We start from the raw sequence: 16,551 nt of genomic DNA, 5'->3' as shown, positions 1-16,551 counted from the left end.
TGAGCTGTGAAAAGAGAAAAGAAAGCTAAAGAGCACTTTGAGTTGTGAATATTGGAAGAGTCCAACAATTCTGGTTCTCAAAAGGCCTCGAGATTGGTGGGCTGGCTGGAGCTGCTATTCCTGCCCTTCGGAGTTCAGTACTTCGTGCTATTTGGAGGTCTGGGCTTAGAAGTGAAATTGGTCATTGCATGGAACATCGGAGCTAAATTATTTTGCAAAATGTGAATCTCATTCTTCTAATGTCCTGATATGATGTCAGGTGCAGAAGGTAAAGAAGGCAGCACTGACTAAACTGATTTGACTGATAAGATGATTTTTTAATCTATGTTGCCTGAGCCAGATATACAATAGTACACTTGTGACTCAGAAGGAAGAATAGATTCCAGACATCTTAAGTGCCTGCAGAACAAATTAACTTCATTATCAGGCCTTCTTGCTGCTGACTGAGCCTTTGTAATGTCTTGATATTGACCCAGGAAGTTTTTCATAGAACCAACCAGAGAATTGGGGCATATTAATCATCCTGAGCTGTAAACTTGCTATTCAAAAATGTACCCTTCATCTGGGAGCCTGTGAATATTTTATTCAGCTAGGGAATAAGTGTGGGCATTTGTAGTTTCTTTTCTGGGTCAAGAAAGAATTGTCTTCAGAAATGAAGTAAGATGCATTTGGCACTTCTCTTTTCTCTCTCCTAACATCTTCTACTTTTGTTTTTAGCTATTAATGGTTATATTTATGGAAATCTTCCTGGCTTGGAGATGTGTGCTGACACTCCCATGTCCTGGCACTTGTTTGGCATGGGCAGTGAAATAGATATCCACGCTGCGTATTTCTATGGCCACACGTTCACTAACAGAGACCAGAGGGCAGATGTCGTCGGTCTGTTTGCAGCAACATTCATCACAGCAGAGATGACTCCTGGGAACCCGGGGAGGTGGCTGATAACGTGCCAAGTTAATGAGCATTTACGAGGTATGGCGTTACAGATCTCCCTGCTCCATTCAGATACAGGCATCCCAGCCTCCGTTGTGCTAGATAAAGAAAGCAGCGATGTTTCCAGTTGAAGTGAGGTTTGACACTTCTGACTAACTGACACTTGCAGAAGCACTTCACCACAAACATAGCATGAGTTCAGTCCCCAGGTTATGTATGTTGGGCCAACATTGTAAATATAGACTGGTAAGAAACTTTTACATGAAGGAATTTAATGATGATGATGATGATGTTATATTTGTATGCTGCAAAAGCCTGAAAGCATGAATTGGGTTGTCGTTAGCAAGCAATGTGTAATTATGATATCAGAGACAGTCACGAGTTGTGATCATTTTTACTTTTAAGAACTCGCACATTGCATTCATAGGGATTTTTATTATGCAAAGAGATTTGATTTTGGCCAATAACAAATAGCTTCAGTGCCATAATGATAATGAACCAGCTTTTCTGTTTCACTGGAGGTCCAGAAGAGGTGTTGGGCATTTCAGCAGGCACTGCAGACCACAAAATCCCTTTGCATCCTCACCCAGACTGGGGAAATGAGTAAATAAACCCACAAAAGCATGTCATGAAATTCAGCAGTATTCACCAGTGGGATGATGCACTGCTTGCAAGAGAAGCATGCGAGCATCTAGACCATTGTAGAAGGAGGAAGTGTCTAGAAATAGAAATGTACACAAATGATCCTAGTCACTTTTTCCAACCCATGTAGCTCCTGCCTAGAGGGTTCTGAATGTGCACTTGTGTCCATGAGGTTACTGACTGTGCAGCTGGCCAAGGACTGTCTCCAGCTTCTTTCTCCTCCCAGGTGGCATGGAGGCACTGTATGATGTACAGATCTGCCAAAAAAACCTGTCTCAACCTTCACCACTCAGCCACAAGAGGAGATACTATATTGCTGCTGAAGAAGTGCTCTGGAATTATGGACCTGACGGTTATGATAAATTCACTGGGCAGGGCTTAAATGCCACTGGCAGGTAAGCTTTCTCATCCTCTGCTGTCGTGCTTTTATTTCAAGAGTTGGATGAGATCCCACAGTGATTCACCAGGGCTAGGTCCTGCACTCTTATTAATTCTAATTGGATAGGGCAGGGAAGATTTAAACATCCTTGTTGAGAAATTGGATCTGTAACTGCGATGCTTAGTAGTTGCCTTCTGGAAGCACTTATCTCTCCACAATTATGTCTGTGGAGAAAGTGAGCCCTGGTGACGTAAGCAAGCCCTTATGTTGAGATTCCTCAGGCAGCTTTCACATTTGAAATGAGTGTATCTCAGAGTGCCATAATGGCAGATTACTCCCTCAGGATTGCTGATGGAGATGAATTGTATTGCAGCCCAGGAAAACCAAAGATTAGAAACCCTCTGAGAACAAGCAATGGCACAGGTCTTGCCCTAAGGTAGTTAGAGGTAAGTTGACATAGCACTTGTCCTAAGTTTAACACTCTAAAGTCTAATTCATGCCCATTCGAATGCCCATTTGTTAACTAATATATAGCTGTAATTCAGATCAGTAATATCTCCTTTAGAGAGCTGGAAAAAGTGTATGTAAACTAGTAACTTGGGAAATCATTTTTCCCATGGCTGGGGTGATATCTTTATCCTGAATTAATGTTTCTACCTGAACCTCCAGTCATTTAACCAGTTTAATCTGTTATTTCCACAGTGAATCTGCAATATATTTTACACAAGGGACTGACAGAATAGGAGGGCTGTACTGGAAGGTTCGCTATGTGGAATATACCGACGCAACGTTCAGTAAAAGGAAGATTCAGCCAGAGAACATGAAACACCTGGGAATACTTGGTATAGTGAATATTTTCCCATCCTGCCATTCCATTGGATTTGAAAGCAGAAGTGGATCCCCCTTGGATCCAGAGGGGAAATTTGTGGATTCAGCTGCAACTCAGCCTCGTCTTGTTTAGATGGAAATACATCTGTTGGCAGTTCTTCTAATACCTTCCCTTACTCTCTCTCTTTAAGGCCCCGTTATAAAAGCTGAAGTGGGAGATACAGTGCTAGTTACTTTTGCCAACAAGGCCAGAAGGAGCTATAGCATTATGGCCCATGGTGTAAGCTTCAGCAAACTGTCAGAAGGTGCACCCTACTTAGATGGTAAGTTTTTATTGCAACGCAGCACTGTCACATTCAGAATACATTAATCTCCAGATCTTCTCCTGTTGCTGTGTAGCTTTGCCCTTTTTGTGGATAGAATGGCACAGAAAGGATGATTTTGTTAGTTTATGTCTTCCCTAAATGCCACAAGGAACCTCCTGATCTGCCTCTTTACTAGTTCTTTTCCTTGGACATGTGCCCAGCATGGTGGTTGAAACTAGCTGAGGTCCATCTGTTAATGCTGAGTACAAGCCAAAAGTGCAGTCCAGTTCACATTGTTTCTGATCTAACACCATACATCCCCTCCTAGAGGCTCTGCTCTTGACATGCTCCAAAATAGCGTTGCTTAGGATCTGGAATGATGATGTCATGATGATCTTGTTGAGTTTTTGGATATAGCTATCCACAAAGTCTGGGCTGCTTCACATCTGATCTTCTAAACCAGATTTTACTTCCTTCATTGTCAGGATAGTCAACATCCAGGCATCTTTTATCTGATTGACTCAGAATGTGAAGCAGTAATGATTCTTATTGGTCCTCATAAATATTCAATTACTGCAGCAGAACATTTACCAAGGGCTTCCTCTCACATTGTGCAAAGATGATAGGATTTTATCATCAAAATTTAACCATTAAATACACACTGTCATGTCTAATTGGTAAGAAACTCCTTCAGTCAGAGGCAGGAAAACAGCCCCTTCAGAAGGTGCAAAGTCCCATTTACTTCAAACACGTACTTTAAGAGACAGTAGGTCACCCCCAGAGGTGTCTCTGTCTCTTCTGACTACAGAAGGAGACTAGATTAGGGCCAGAACACATATCCAAGATTTAGAGAGCTCACATTAGATGAGTTGAATCCCAACCATAGCACCTATAAAGATAATATAGTGAAAATGTGTTCACTGCATTTGCAGCATTGAAGAGAAAGTCAGTTTACTTGTTGTCTAAATTGTTTTGTTTCCACCACAACACATCAAAAAGAAACTCCCAGGACATAATCCTTCTTTTGAGGACTGTGCTAAGAGAATTGGGTCAACAGGCAAGGTCATAAAATCACACAGTAAAATAAACACAAAGGGCATGAATCTGATTCTTTTGTTTCTAGTTGCTGACTGTGATTTCTTCATAACAGTGCTCTCTGTGTGGATGCCAGCACTCTCTTACAGTGGCTACATTGCATGAGTGATGCTACATCCAGGCTACGGAGTCACCTCATTTCAGCCTTTCAGTACCTAAAGGGAGCCTATAAAGAGGAGGGGAGTCAACTCTTTGAAAGGATAGATAACAGCAGGACAAGGGGAAATGGTTTAAAGTTGAAGGAGGGAAGATTTGTGTTGGATATTAGGGGGAAATTCTTCACTATGAGAGTGGTGAGGTGCTGGAACAGCTGCCCATAGAGGCTGTGGATGCCCCATCCATCCCTGGAGGTGTTCAAGGCCAGGTTGGATGGGGCCGTAGGCAGCCTGGTCTAGTATTAAATGTGGAGGTTGGTGGCCCTGCCTGTGGCAGGGGGTTGGAGCTTCATGATCCTTGAGGTCCCTTCCAACCCAGGCCATTCTGTGATTCTGTGATCCACCCTATGCAGGACAGCAGGCAATCACCAAAATTAACCTCTGGAAAAAGTAACACCAACCTCAGTTTGGAGACTCTAACAGAGCTTCCTGTGCATTGCTGCAAAACCGAAAAGAAACAATTACCAGGATCAGATTTGTTTTGAGTTCCTAAGCAGTCACAGCGTTAGCTCCACTTGCTGATGTAATTGCTTTGTTGGTGCTTAATGAGAATTCAGAGTCTGCGGTTGCACCTCAGATGAATCTCATGATAGGACAGGTAAGCTACAGACATTAGAGGAAGCCAATTAAAAGCAAAGATGAGCTCTGCATGTTTAGTCTGACCAAATCCAGATAATTCAGATAGCATTATGTCAGTGTCTGTGTCAAACTTGTTCTGCGAGGAACGGCTCCATGTGTCCCCATGGCACGGGGCTCTGGGAGGCATCCCTATGGTAGAAGTCACCAATCTATAGGATGATGCTAGAACCTGTCTGCAGAAACCAGTGGCTATGCCTGAATCCCACCCAATATGGAGGCTATATAACTTTTGTCCTTCTCTGCTTTCTCTCTACAGGATATATGAAGCCAGGAGCCCATGTTAAGCCAGGTGAAACCTTCACATACAAATGGAGAGTGCCTGAAAATGGAGGTCCGAGTGAGAGTGACCCACCATGCCTCACCTACCTGTACTACTCAGCCACTGACGCTGTCAAGGACACCAACTCTGGCCTGGTGGGGCCTTTGCTGGTCTGTCGAAAGAACGCACTGAATGAGGATGGGACACAGGTGCTCAAAGTGGAGAATGGCTTCTCCTAAACAGCAGGGTGAAGGGCTGTGGGGAGAATGGATTTGCACTGTTCCCAGCACATATTTAAGAGCTTAAAGAGCTTTACTTCAGGGTAAAACCTGACCTATGGTGTGGGTAGGAAGGTGAAACTTATATTCCCCAGCGCTCAGACTTGTCCCTTGGTTTTCCATCTTTTCCATGCATTCATTAGCAATGTCTGCATCTTTCCATCCTCAGTAAGTATTACTTTCTTTTTTCTTCTGGCTAATGGAACAGTCCCAATCCAAATCCTCTATAAGGACATATAGTAAGAAAACAGCTGCAGCTTTCTGTATAAGAAATTATCTTCCACTTGGGTACTTCTCTGCAGATTAACTTTAGTGGGTTGGCTTTCTTCTTGGCTACAGAAAGGAATAGACAGAGAATTCTACCTCCTCTTTTCAATCTTCGATGAAAATGACAGCTGGTATCTGAACGAGAATATCGAAGCTTTTACTGGAGACCCTTCAAAAGTAGATGAAAATGATGAAGATTTCAAGGAATCCAACAAAATGCACGGTAGGAAATGTATCTGTTAATGATATCTTTTCTTCAGTTATCTTTGGCAAAATTTAACTGCATTCATAGCTGACTGCAGTGCCTTGGAAGGTGAGGTGGAAAGTTGTCAGTTGGTATTTGTCTAGTTCCTGATGTCCTTTGGATGTTAAATCCCTGTCACAAGGACTGCAACCACCTATTAGCTGCAGCAGGAGAAAGTGTAGCTTTGGGTCTGTAAGAAGGTATAATGCCAGAGTCACACATCAGCTGCAGAAAAAGCTGGTGATTCCAGTGCAGCTACAGGCCTTGGCACTGACTCCAGCAATGAAGGTTCATCCTCTCTGCACTGTCAGGCCCACTCCAGCAAAGGAGGGATGAAGACTAAGGAAATTATGGTTTAAAACATCACTTCTGTATGTAAATGTCTGCCTTTGGCACGGATATCCTCAACATTATTCCTGACATGACAGACACGAACAACTCACATAACGTGTGATTTGGTTTTGCTGGAAGCACTGAGAATATGTACTGGTGGTGACCAGTAACTACTGAGTGAAGTGTGTGCAGGCACTGCAGGTACAGTGCCTCCAAGTATCACCCTGCAGTGATTGTCCCTCTTTGAACACTGAAAAGGAGGCACCTAATTTATATATTTAACCAGCAGCTGTGGAACACACTGGAAAGTTTGAAGGAGAATCTCTAAATCCCTGCAAAGGATTATTAGGAGGTTTCATAGGTTAAGAGAAATGCAGGAGCTAAGAGCTTGTAAGAACAGCATTTAAGCATTAATGTGGTGTCATCCATTGCTACCTTTGCTTCACAGAATGCCCCTTTAATTAACATTATGACTTGCTCAGTCGCAAGCTTCTTGCCACAGAGGTGATGGGAGGCTCTGTGCTGAGCCACTAACCAGGCTCTTTTCTTCTCCTCCAGCTGTCAATGGTTACTTGTATGGTAACCTGCCAGGCTTGGCCATGTGCAAGGATGACAATGTCTCCTGGCACCTCATTGGATTGGGAAGTCACTATGACATGCATGGAGTTCAATTTCAAGGGAACAACATCGACCTAAGAGGGACGAGGAGGGATGGCCTGGCCTTGTTTCCTCATTTATCAGCAACAGCACTGATGCAGCCAGAACGTGTGGGTATGTTCTTGTGTTATCTTGGTGTTCTGGTGCTTGAAGAAATCAGGCAGCCTAAATAACAACCAGAAAGATGGGAAATGTGAGGGAGAGAGAAAGTGCTGGTACATCAAAGAGTCGAGCTCTACAAGGCAGCATGTTCTTGTGTGTATTCTCTACATTCCAATGTCCATCATGAAACTGCACTCTAGGAATTACACTGTACAACAGAGTCTGTTGACTACTGTTTTCTGACAGCTAACCCCCTTCCCCCTACTCCTCCCCTAGAAGCAGAATGAGCGGACTGAGATCCAACCTAGACAGAGTTATGCCTCTAATCTTTATCCACGGAGCTGAGCGTGGATAACTGAAACACACACTCTGCTTCTCCATGCCTTAGCTGAGGTTGATGAGGTACACGTAGGACTCTTGTGTGCCCACTCTCTGACATCTCACTGCCACAGTCCATATGGTGACTAAAGGAGATGACTGGTGCTTACCCACATTACCAACCAGCTTCCACTTCAGACACCAATGAGCTCTGGGTGATATGAACAGCCCGTCACCTGGCTTTCTATACAGCATCACAGATCAGGGTTCATTTATTTGCAGGACAGACTAGAGATGAACAAGGCAGGGGAGTCAATTGGCCAGACTGCTTGCTGTCACAGTCACCTCCATCTCAAAAACTTCCCTCCCCAGGCACATTCAAAGTGGTTTGCAGGACTTTTGATCACTTTGTCGGAGGGATGAAGCACCTCTACGAGGTCAGCAGCTGCCGCAATTCCACCCGATCCCAGCAGAGGCGCAGCGCCGTCAGGCTCTACTACATCGCTGCGGAGGAGGTGGAGTGGGACTATGCCTCAAATAAGAGCTCAACCCCAAAGGTTTACAACATCAGCAGCAATGAGGAAAGGTACACAGAGCAAAAGATTTGGTGGGCGTGGGGCACAGCACTGCAAGCCAGCCGAGGTAAGGGACTGGCCATGAGTGATAAATATTGAAGCATATTAAATGCACTGCTGGCAGAAGGGTGCTGTGGTGTGCTCAGGATTTCACTGCACACTGCTGGGGCATCTTCAGCTCGTCCGTAGGGCGCTGGTTGCCAACTTACAGCTCGGCCGCCAGAGGGAGCTCGGGGAGGAACAAATATGAGACGGGACAGCTCGCGAATGCCCCATGGCGGCCAGGCAGTGCTAGGACCAGCCGTGGGTGCTGGGGGTACAAAGAGCATCCTCCAGTAGGTGCAGGAGGAAAAAGGAAATCTCTCCGGGGTAAAGCAGCCTTCTCTTACCTCTGGTGATGGCAGATGTTGTTGATGAGGGTGGTGAGGTGCTGAACTGGTGGTGGATGCCACATCCCTGGAGGTGCTTACAGCCAGGCTGGGTGATGCCCTGGGCAATCTGATCCGGTGCTTGATATATCAGCTGGCAGCTCTGCCTGTGGCAGGGGGTTGAAACTGGGTGATCCCTGGGGTCCCTTCCAACCTAAGTCATTCCATGATTCAGGTCTGCAGGGAAAAGCAGTGTTTCCTGTTGGGGTAGAGATGCACTGGGGTGATTGACCAAACCCACTCATAACTTGAAGCTGTTCTGTTGGCTGTGCTGGAGGATTTGTGTTCCCAGATGTTTGCAGTGAGTGCAGTATGTCTTTGGCTTTGAAGACAGCGTGCATTTAGGGAGGATTATCATTGTTACTACTTGCTGTTTAAAAGCTCCTACAGCACACAGGGCTTTGCATAAATCATCACCTTGTACCAAGCCACACATTCCTGTCACACCTATTATGTATAACACAACCATAACAAGCCTTTAGACAGGTAAATGTTATTGTGCTTTTAATTTTTCCCTTTTTATTTTGCAGCTACGGGCACATTTTTCTCAGCCAAGGGGATGATCTAATTGGTACAAAATACAAGAAGGTGGTTTACAGGGAGTATACAAATGGCAACTTTACGCAGCGCAAGGAGGACGGAAGAGGAGGAACACTTGGAAATCCTGGGCAAGTAGCTTTCATGGCTCACAGACTGAGCAGGTGATATGTGGGAGGGTGGCTTAACAAGAACAAAGAGTTTGTCCAGCTTTGTTAATGTGGAAAAGAGGTAACACTGATGCCTATTTCAGGCTATTGGTGATTTGCCATCAGATTTGCATAGATGCCATGAGTACGAATGCTTTCCAAGCTGCATGATTTATTCTCAGATATGAAATAAGGAGTTTCTGAAAGAATCCTAGCAGGAAAGGTGCAAAAATGGAACTTAGAGGATGCACCTTAACAGCAGAGCACGTAATGTGTGGGAGGCATTGTAGGTATTCAACAAGGGGATGGATTTGTATCAGGAATTGGGCAAGATAAAATCTTACACATGTCATAAAATAACCACCAGCTCATGTTTTCTATGGGATGAGAAGTGGTCAAGAACTAGTCATAAAACATTCAACTCCATACAAATGCTACTTCTATAGAAGTATGTATTTGACATCTCCTTTTATTCGAAGAGATAGTTAGATAACACCTACCAAAAGCTGTAGAAAACTATCTCCCTTATTGTCTAGAAGGAAAAAAGAAACTATGTCTATATATGAGTTTTTCAGTGGCAGAGATAACAGATTGGTTTTGATGGCTACATTGAAAGAGCAGAAGAGCCTGAAGGCTTCAAGAAAAGAAAGATCAATGCTCGTTTCCAAGGCTGAGCTGTTGGAAGATGGTTAGAGTTCAGAAAAGCAGCATTAATCACTGGCGTCTCCTGTTTCCATTTAGGGCCGTTGCTTCATGCTGAGGTGGGTGACTCGGTGCTGATTGTGTTTAAGAACAAAGCCAGCAGGCCTTATTCAGTAAGCGCTCATGGGATAGAAGAAGTGGGTTGTGAGGAACAAACTGAGGCACCAATCACCCTCCCAGGTAAGGCTGCGCTTACTGCTTTTCTTTCAGCTACAAAGGCCATATATAAAAAAAATATGTTAATGTATGAATGATATTCCCTCCTTCAAGCTTATTCACACTTAGGTGTCCTGCCAGGCATAATACACTTAGCGTTTATTCAGATGCAGTTCTCTCTGCTATTGTGTGTGTAGGTTCGTGAGCATGTTCAGGCACAGAAGGAGCCTTTGTTCCTATTGGGGTAGAAACAGGAATGTAGTATCCCTTGGCAACTTCCAAAATACAGAAGAAATCCCATAATCGTGGCCAGGGAAGCCTAAAACAGTGTTTAGCCCCGGGGCGATGCTCTAAAAGTGTTTCAAACATGGAGAAACTCGGGGGTAGAGTTGCAGTTGGCAGTATTCAGCTCTGCCTCTCTGCTCAGTGGGTTTGTTGAGAGTGGAGGCGTTGTGCTGGGCACACTGCTGTAATATCTCTCGTATCCACACGGGAGCAGGCATGGGATGGCTTAAGGAAGGTGTCAGTGATAGGAGTATTGTCAGCCAGACTTCAGAGCAGGCTTTTCCTCAGATCCTGTCTGGCTGCTCGCCCTAAGCTACCCAGAGCCCATCCAGTCCTATATAAGCCAAACAAGTCATCAATCGGACTACTAGAAGTGTAGTTCCCCATGGCAAGAATGGCTGAATGGCTCTGAGTCTGATGAGTTTCTCGTTAGTTTTCTGTCCTGTTAGAGGTACCTTGAAAGCATTTTTGATCTATGCTGGGTCAATAAGCCCATGCTGTAATGCACAGAAGGTTGTTGGTCTGTAACAATAAATGATACTGCTTAATTTACATTGTGAGACCCATCATATAGAGTGAGATTTGAGTCATTACTTAATAATTGCCACTATTGCATGAATCATAATCATAGAATCATAAAATTGCTCAGGTTGGAAAAGACCTTAAAGATCATCAAGTCCAACCACAAACTGACCATACTACCCTAACCAGGAAGGACATGAGAGAGGTGATGGATCTGGGGAAGGAATGGGGGCTCTTCAGCAACTGCAGAGGAACAGTGGCTTAGTAGGAAAGGGGAAGGGCCCTTCCTGGCATTCCCAGTCAGCAGCAGTTCTGATATTTGATCAGTTCTCCCAGACAACAGCCAATATAGTGCTGTAGCACCTCCTCCAAAGTCCTGGTGGCAACCGCCATGTTGTTGTGCCCATTTCAACTGAGAAAGTCCAGGAAATATTTCCTGGAGCCTGGCTCCCTACAATTTCAACTGACCTAAAGCATTGGCTTCCAAAACAATTTATCTACCAATTTGCCCAGGGTGATGGCTGAGAAGCTGAATCTCTGAACAGATTCTCTCTGTGGGATGTTGCTGCTCCCAGCACCATTTGTAGATCTCCTTTTGGAGGTGGTATCTGCCTTCTTTTACACCACTGGAACCTCACTGACCTTCTGGAATGCAGAAACATGAGCACATGCCATTCCCGCATGCTTACTCAGGAAGCTTTGATGCAGATCATTTTTTGATGGGGCGGGTAACGGCTGTCAGTTACACAGGACACAAAGCTTCTAACATGCAGCTGTTCTTTCTGTTTTAGGGGAAATAAACACCTACAGATGGAATGTCCCAGAGCAATCAGGCCCTGGGAAAACAGATCCCAACTGTATCACTTGGGTTTACTATTCAACAGCAAATTTCGTCAAGGTAACCAAGAAAGTTATGATGGTTAAATAAAGGTTTTAGAGAGAGTGTCCTGTCTTGCAAGATGTCTCCACAAGGAGCACAAGTTGGAGGGATGATTTACAGAGCGGGATGCTTTGTCATCTCTGCTAGCAGTTGCACGTGCTTTGGTTATTTTAAACCACTGAAATCCTCAGGGATACACTATGGTAATGTGATTCCCTCCTTAAAGAACAGTTGAAGGGATTTGGGGTGAAGGAACTTGGGATCTTGGGACTAAAATGTAATGACATGCTTATGCAAATGTAGGCATGATTTTTTTTTTTCTCACTTTTTTTTCCCCCTCAGATATTTTAGCTTTATTTAATATGTTGACTATTTTGTATTTATTTCACAACTGGATGAACTAGAATTTCTGTAACACACATTTGTTTCGTTTCAGGACACGTATAGCGGTCTGATTGGCCCTCTTGTAGTCTGCAGAAAAGGAGTTCTAGATGAAAATGGCCAGAGAAAAGACATTGATCGTGAATTTACTCTTCTGTTTATGGTGTTCGATGAAAACAAATCTTGGTATTTGAAAGAGAACATTGAAACATACCTTCACAAGAGTCCCGATGATTTTAATTCCACTAAGAACTTTGTAGAAGGCAACAGCAAGCACGGTATGTAGGACTTGGTGGCAGCAATTAAGAGGATAGAGGTTTTCTTTTCCCAGCCCTTTTAGGAAGACACTGACTTAGCCTGCAACTATCCAACCACGTGACACCTTCATAAACTGCAGCACTGGAAACAAAAGATTTGAGGAGGCCCAGCCAAGACAAGCTAGTTCAGTCTTATCCTCATGGGGAGAGGCTGCCCTGCCAAAATTCCCTTGTCATTTGGGAGCTGCCTTCCTTGTTGACTTGTAGGAATGCAAGGGTGACATTTTAAATCTGTGTCTGTAGAAGCAATCAGCCCAAAAGCCAGGAAGAACAGAACAGATGGGGGCAGGAGCAGCCCTGGCAAAGCAGGATTCTGCTTTTACAGATTCTACCAATTTTAGGCAATAACTTCCTTATTTTTCCACGAAGCTTCTTAGCAAAACCCCTGTTTGTGCAGGAGATCGATCTCAAGAGGTGAAAACCCTACCTGGTGCTTTTTGAGACAACTGAATGGCTGCTGCCATGCACTTAGGTGAAACAAAAATGTGACTGACTACCTGCAGTCACTACAGAGAGTCCTTGACCTGCCACATGTGCTGGGCACCCATTCTCCTTGGAGAGAAAGTACAGGTGGTGTCTGATGGTTATCATCACCCATTTCATAGCCAGTTATTAATCAGACCTATTCTGTCATTCTTCCAGCCATCAATGGGAAGATTTATAACAGTCTCCTGGGTCTAACCATGAATGAAGGGGATACAACAAACTGGTATTTGATAGGAATGGGTAATGAAGTAGATGTGCATACAGTCCATTTCCATGCACAGACCTTCATCTTCAAGGTTGGTAAAATGAATCAGAGTAAAACTTTGTCAGTGTGATGGGAAATATCTGAAATAAAATGACTGAGTTCTGGGCTATTTTGGCAATGTGAGCACATAGCCCTGCTGATACTGAGGTCAGTGGGAGATATGCCTATAAAGGAGATACAAAATGAGCTCAACCAGTACCTGAAGTCCTTAGGAGGAGACTCCTTTTGCTAATTAATTAATTGATAAAATGTGGGTTTCCTGTGAGCTTCGGCTTCTCTCTGTGAGGCCACCCCATGTATATCTAACAGAGAAGCATTTTGTCTGCCTCAAGGAGTGAAAAGTCTAACTGGAATATTTCAGTGCCTGGGGGGGATTAGGATACAGTATGGCAGGACTCTTACAATGCTGATTTTGCCTTGCCACAGACAGATAAAGACCACAGAGGAGATGTATATGACCTTTTCCCTGGGACTTTCCAAACTGTTGAACTTGTAGCGGAAAACCCTGGAACGTGGCTTCTGCACTGCCACGTAGCTGACCACATACACGCTGGCATGGAAACAACCTACACCATCAATAAATCAGGTACAGTGGCAGAGATACATCCTAAGGCTCTGAGGTGGTATCACAGTGACATGGGAGAAAAGCGGGGAAGTAAGGCAACTCAGTTGTCAGCACTGCACTTTGCACTCTGGTGGGAAGCACCTGGAAATCACTGCATGCTGCCCTGGGCAATTAGCATCATCTGGGGGTGCCTGAATGATGTGGCAAGGAACAACTATCTTTGCTGCACTCTGCAATGTGAAAGCAGTTGGTGCTTCACCAGAGCCTCCCCGGAGGCACTGGCAGCCTGCAGATGAATCATCCACAGGTGGTGCAGAAGGCAACTGCAAAGCTGTCGTTTAGTCTTGCTGTAAGAGGCACAGGGCTGGTTCCTTCCTGCAGTCAGCTCTGGCTCACAGGAATGGTCTCACTCCTTCTTGCACAGGCAGAGATCAGCTGTAAGATGCTCCATTTTCTTGGTTGTTCATGCAGCCCAAGAAAGAGGTGTTCCTTCGACTCAGTTGGAAAACTTACTAGAGCCACTGATCCCTTCCACCACTTGCAAGTGAAGTCAGAAGTGCTTTGTGAGCACCTCCATGTCACGACATATCACAAAACACCCAGGTCCAGCATCTCCTGCCTCAGGCAGCGCAGTCGATGCTTCCCATGTTCCTCTGTAAGGGCTGCACAGCCCCAGCAGTCAAGCCTTGTACTTGTAACCCTGGAAGGGCAGAATGAGAAATGTAAAGACAAACGTAGCCCAAATCCTCCTTCCTTGAACAGGGTGGATTTTATGCATTGTATCCCCCTCTAGCTTTGAAATTTCAAATTAATAAGCAAATGCAGAAGCGAAGCAACAGATTCTTGTAGACAAAGTGAACGTAGTCCACAGATTAATATGTTTATAACTGCTGATGTAATCAGGGTTTCTGTTCAGATTACAAAGGTAGAAGGAACTCAGGAAAACCAGTGCTACTTTCCCACTGTTTTTAAGACTTTCAACATCACTGCAGTTTTCCCTCTCTCTGCACAGAGCTGGAAGCCCCTTCAGAAGGAGGACTGACGACCACCACAGCTTATGGTACAACTACCGCACACAACAGGACCACTGCAAAGGGTATGGATTTTTTACAACATCATTTCAGTCTTTCCATGTCTATGCATGGATTCCTCATGAAGCACTTCTCTTTGCACAGATGCTGACAGCCAAGGGGACAACATCTTTGGCAAAATACTGAATCCTGGAGGAGCCACCCTGATGCTTGCAGCCTTCGTTTCCATTGGACTCATTCTGCTGTTGACCATATTGGCCTTCCTCTCCCTCATCACTCGCCAAGGAAGCAGGATCCAATATCAGGCTCTCCATGACAAAAGTGCACTTCTAGCAGATTCCCTGTAAATCCCCACTTTCCATAGAGCCATGCCGGGTTTCACCAAATGCTGCTGCTACAACTAGAGCAACACACACTTCAGCATTCCCATCCCCACACCACTTGGCCAGCATTCTCATGGAGCAGGCAGGATTGCACCCGTGTGCTCTGTGCAGCACCATGGGGTGCACACTGCTTTAGCATCCAGCTCCTGAAGGCACAGGTGTAAGTCTGGAAGTCCTTGAGGCCTTACACCAGAGTCTGCATCAATGAATTCACCAGCATTTAACCAATTTTTCCCTTTTTTTTTGTTCTCTTCACCCTGTTAAACGAGGTAGCTGTGCACTGGGGACAGATTTTTAAAGGCATTTAAGTAGCCACCAATATACTCCAGCACCTGATGAAGCTCAGCATCTGCAATAGGTTTGTTAATGCCTTTAAAAATCTAGCCCTGAGCAACCTCAATGAAGTTATACTCTGTGATTGCTGCTTGTTGTGGTCCTGATTCTGCAACTCTTCTCTGCACTGAGCAGCGCTTCGTTCCCAAGCGTTAATTGGGCTGCTGATATCTGCGCTCTGCAGGGAAGACAGACAGAATCAGGCCGTGTTTAACACTACTTGAATGTTTATAGCTCACGTCTAAGTACGTAGCACTCACTCTTGCCAGCCAGCTGCTCACGTCAGCTACAGCTCTTGCAGAGGAACTCCAGAACAAACACATCTGTGAAACTGTTGATCCAAAGCTGATTTTGAATGTAAATCCACTTTGCTATTCTTTTCTACTTCTTCCCCCCACCCAGTTCTGTATTTTGGAGTCTGTTAAATGCAGGGAATTGTACTCCCCATCCCTCCCATTGCAGCTTAGTGATGTTCTGGGTTGATGCCCGGGTATTTGAGACATAGATGTTTTCCTGAGTGCATATCAGTTAATTCTTGAATCCCTGTTTTCTCCAGTTATTTAAGAGGTAGAACTGCAGGACTGAGCCCAAGCAGGAGTTATGCTATAGCAATAAACACTTCCACACTCATTTTCTATATCCCTCCCTTGAGCTGATAAGCAAAGATACCCCACACCCCGTTATCTTTCTATTTTGTAAACATAAGACTGAGGACTCCTGTTCTGTCCAAAAGCACCACACAGAACATTTGCTCTCTGTCTACATCCAAACCCAAGTCCTTTCACTTAAACACTCCCAGTTAATAAAGGAAATTATTTGATACTTTTCCTTTTAGAGTAGCTGAGGGGTCTGACATTGTAGAAAAAGAATCATAAATATCTTTTTTTTTCCATAGTAGCCAGCCAAAATGATGACAAGGCTAATAAAGATCTGGTTCTTTGTACAAACCTTCTGGCGCAGCTTGTTTTACTTGGCTCGCTTCTCAGCTGGATGGTGGCTGGGAAACAAGAATGAAGCCTCCAAAGGTTCTCAAGGCCTTGGGATGTCATCGCAGCTTGCCTGGGTGGTAGGGGCTGTTGCAGAAATCAGAAGGCATCGCAGAGAGCATAAAGCACTGCATTT

General features: G+C 44.6%; 1 protein-coding gene across 1 annotated transcript in view; it reads left to right on the top strand.

The window, feature by feature from the left end:
• HEPHL1 (hephaestin like 1) overlaps positions 1-16,376 on the top strand; it is a 28,636-nt gene extending 12,260 nt beyond the window's left edge. The window contains 17 exon segments of the mRNA XM_015852281.2: positions 718-972; positions 1,802-1,970; positions 2,657-2,796; positions 2,974-3,105; positions 5,233-5,444; positions 5,853-6,003; positions 6,916-7,128; positions 7,807-8,020; positions 8,968-9,069; positions 9,071-9,105; positions 9,865-10,005; positions 11,580-11,686; positions 12,105-12,327; positions 13,009-13,148; positions 13,544-13,703; positions 14,695-14,778; positions 14,858-16,376. Of these exon segments, the coding sequence (XP_015707767.1) occupies positions 718-972; positions 1,802-1,970; positions 2,657-2,796; positions 2,974-3,105; positions 5,233-5,444; positions 5,853-6,003; positions 6,916-7,128; positions 7,807-8,020; positions 8,968-9,069; positions 9,071-9,105; positions 9,865-10,005; positions 11,580-11,686; positions 12,105-12,327; positions 13,009-13,148; positions 13,544-13,703; positions 14,695-14,778; positions 14,858-15,060 (2,681 nt within the window). The 3' untranslated portion in view covers positions 15,061-16,376.
• Positions 16,377-16,551: the final 175 nt, after the last annotated feature.

The sequence above is a fragment of the Coturnix japonica genome, chromosome 1 (genome assembly GCF_001577835.2).
Source record: "Coturnix japonica isolate 7356 chromosome 1, Coturnix japonica 2.1, whole genome shotgun sequence".
In the NCBI taxonomy this organism is placed as follows: Eukaryota; Metazoa; Chordata; class Aves; order Galliformes; family Phasianidae; genus Coturnix; species Coturnix japonica.
The sequence above is the reverse complement of the archived record's forward strand: the minus strand, read 5'-3'. Positions and strand labels throughout refer to the sequence as shown.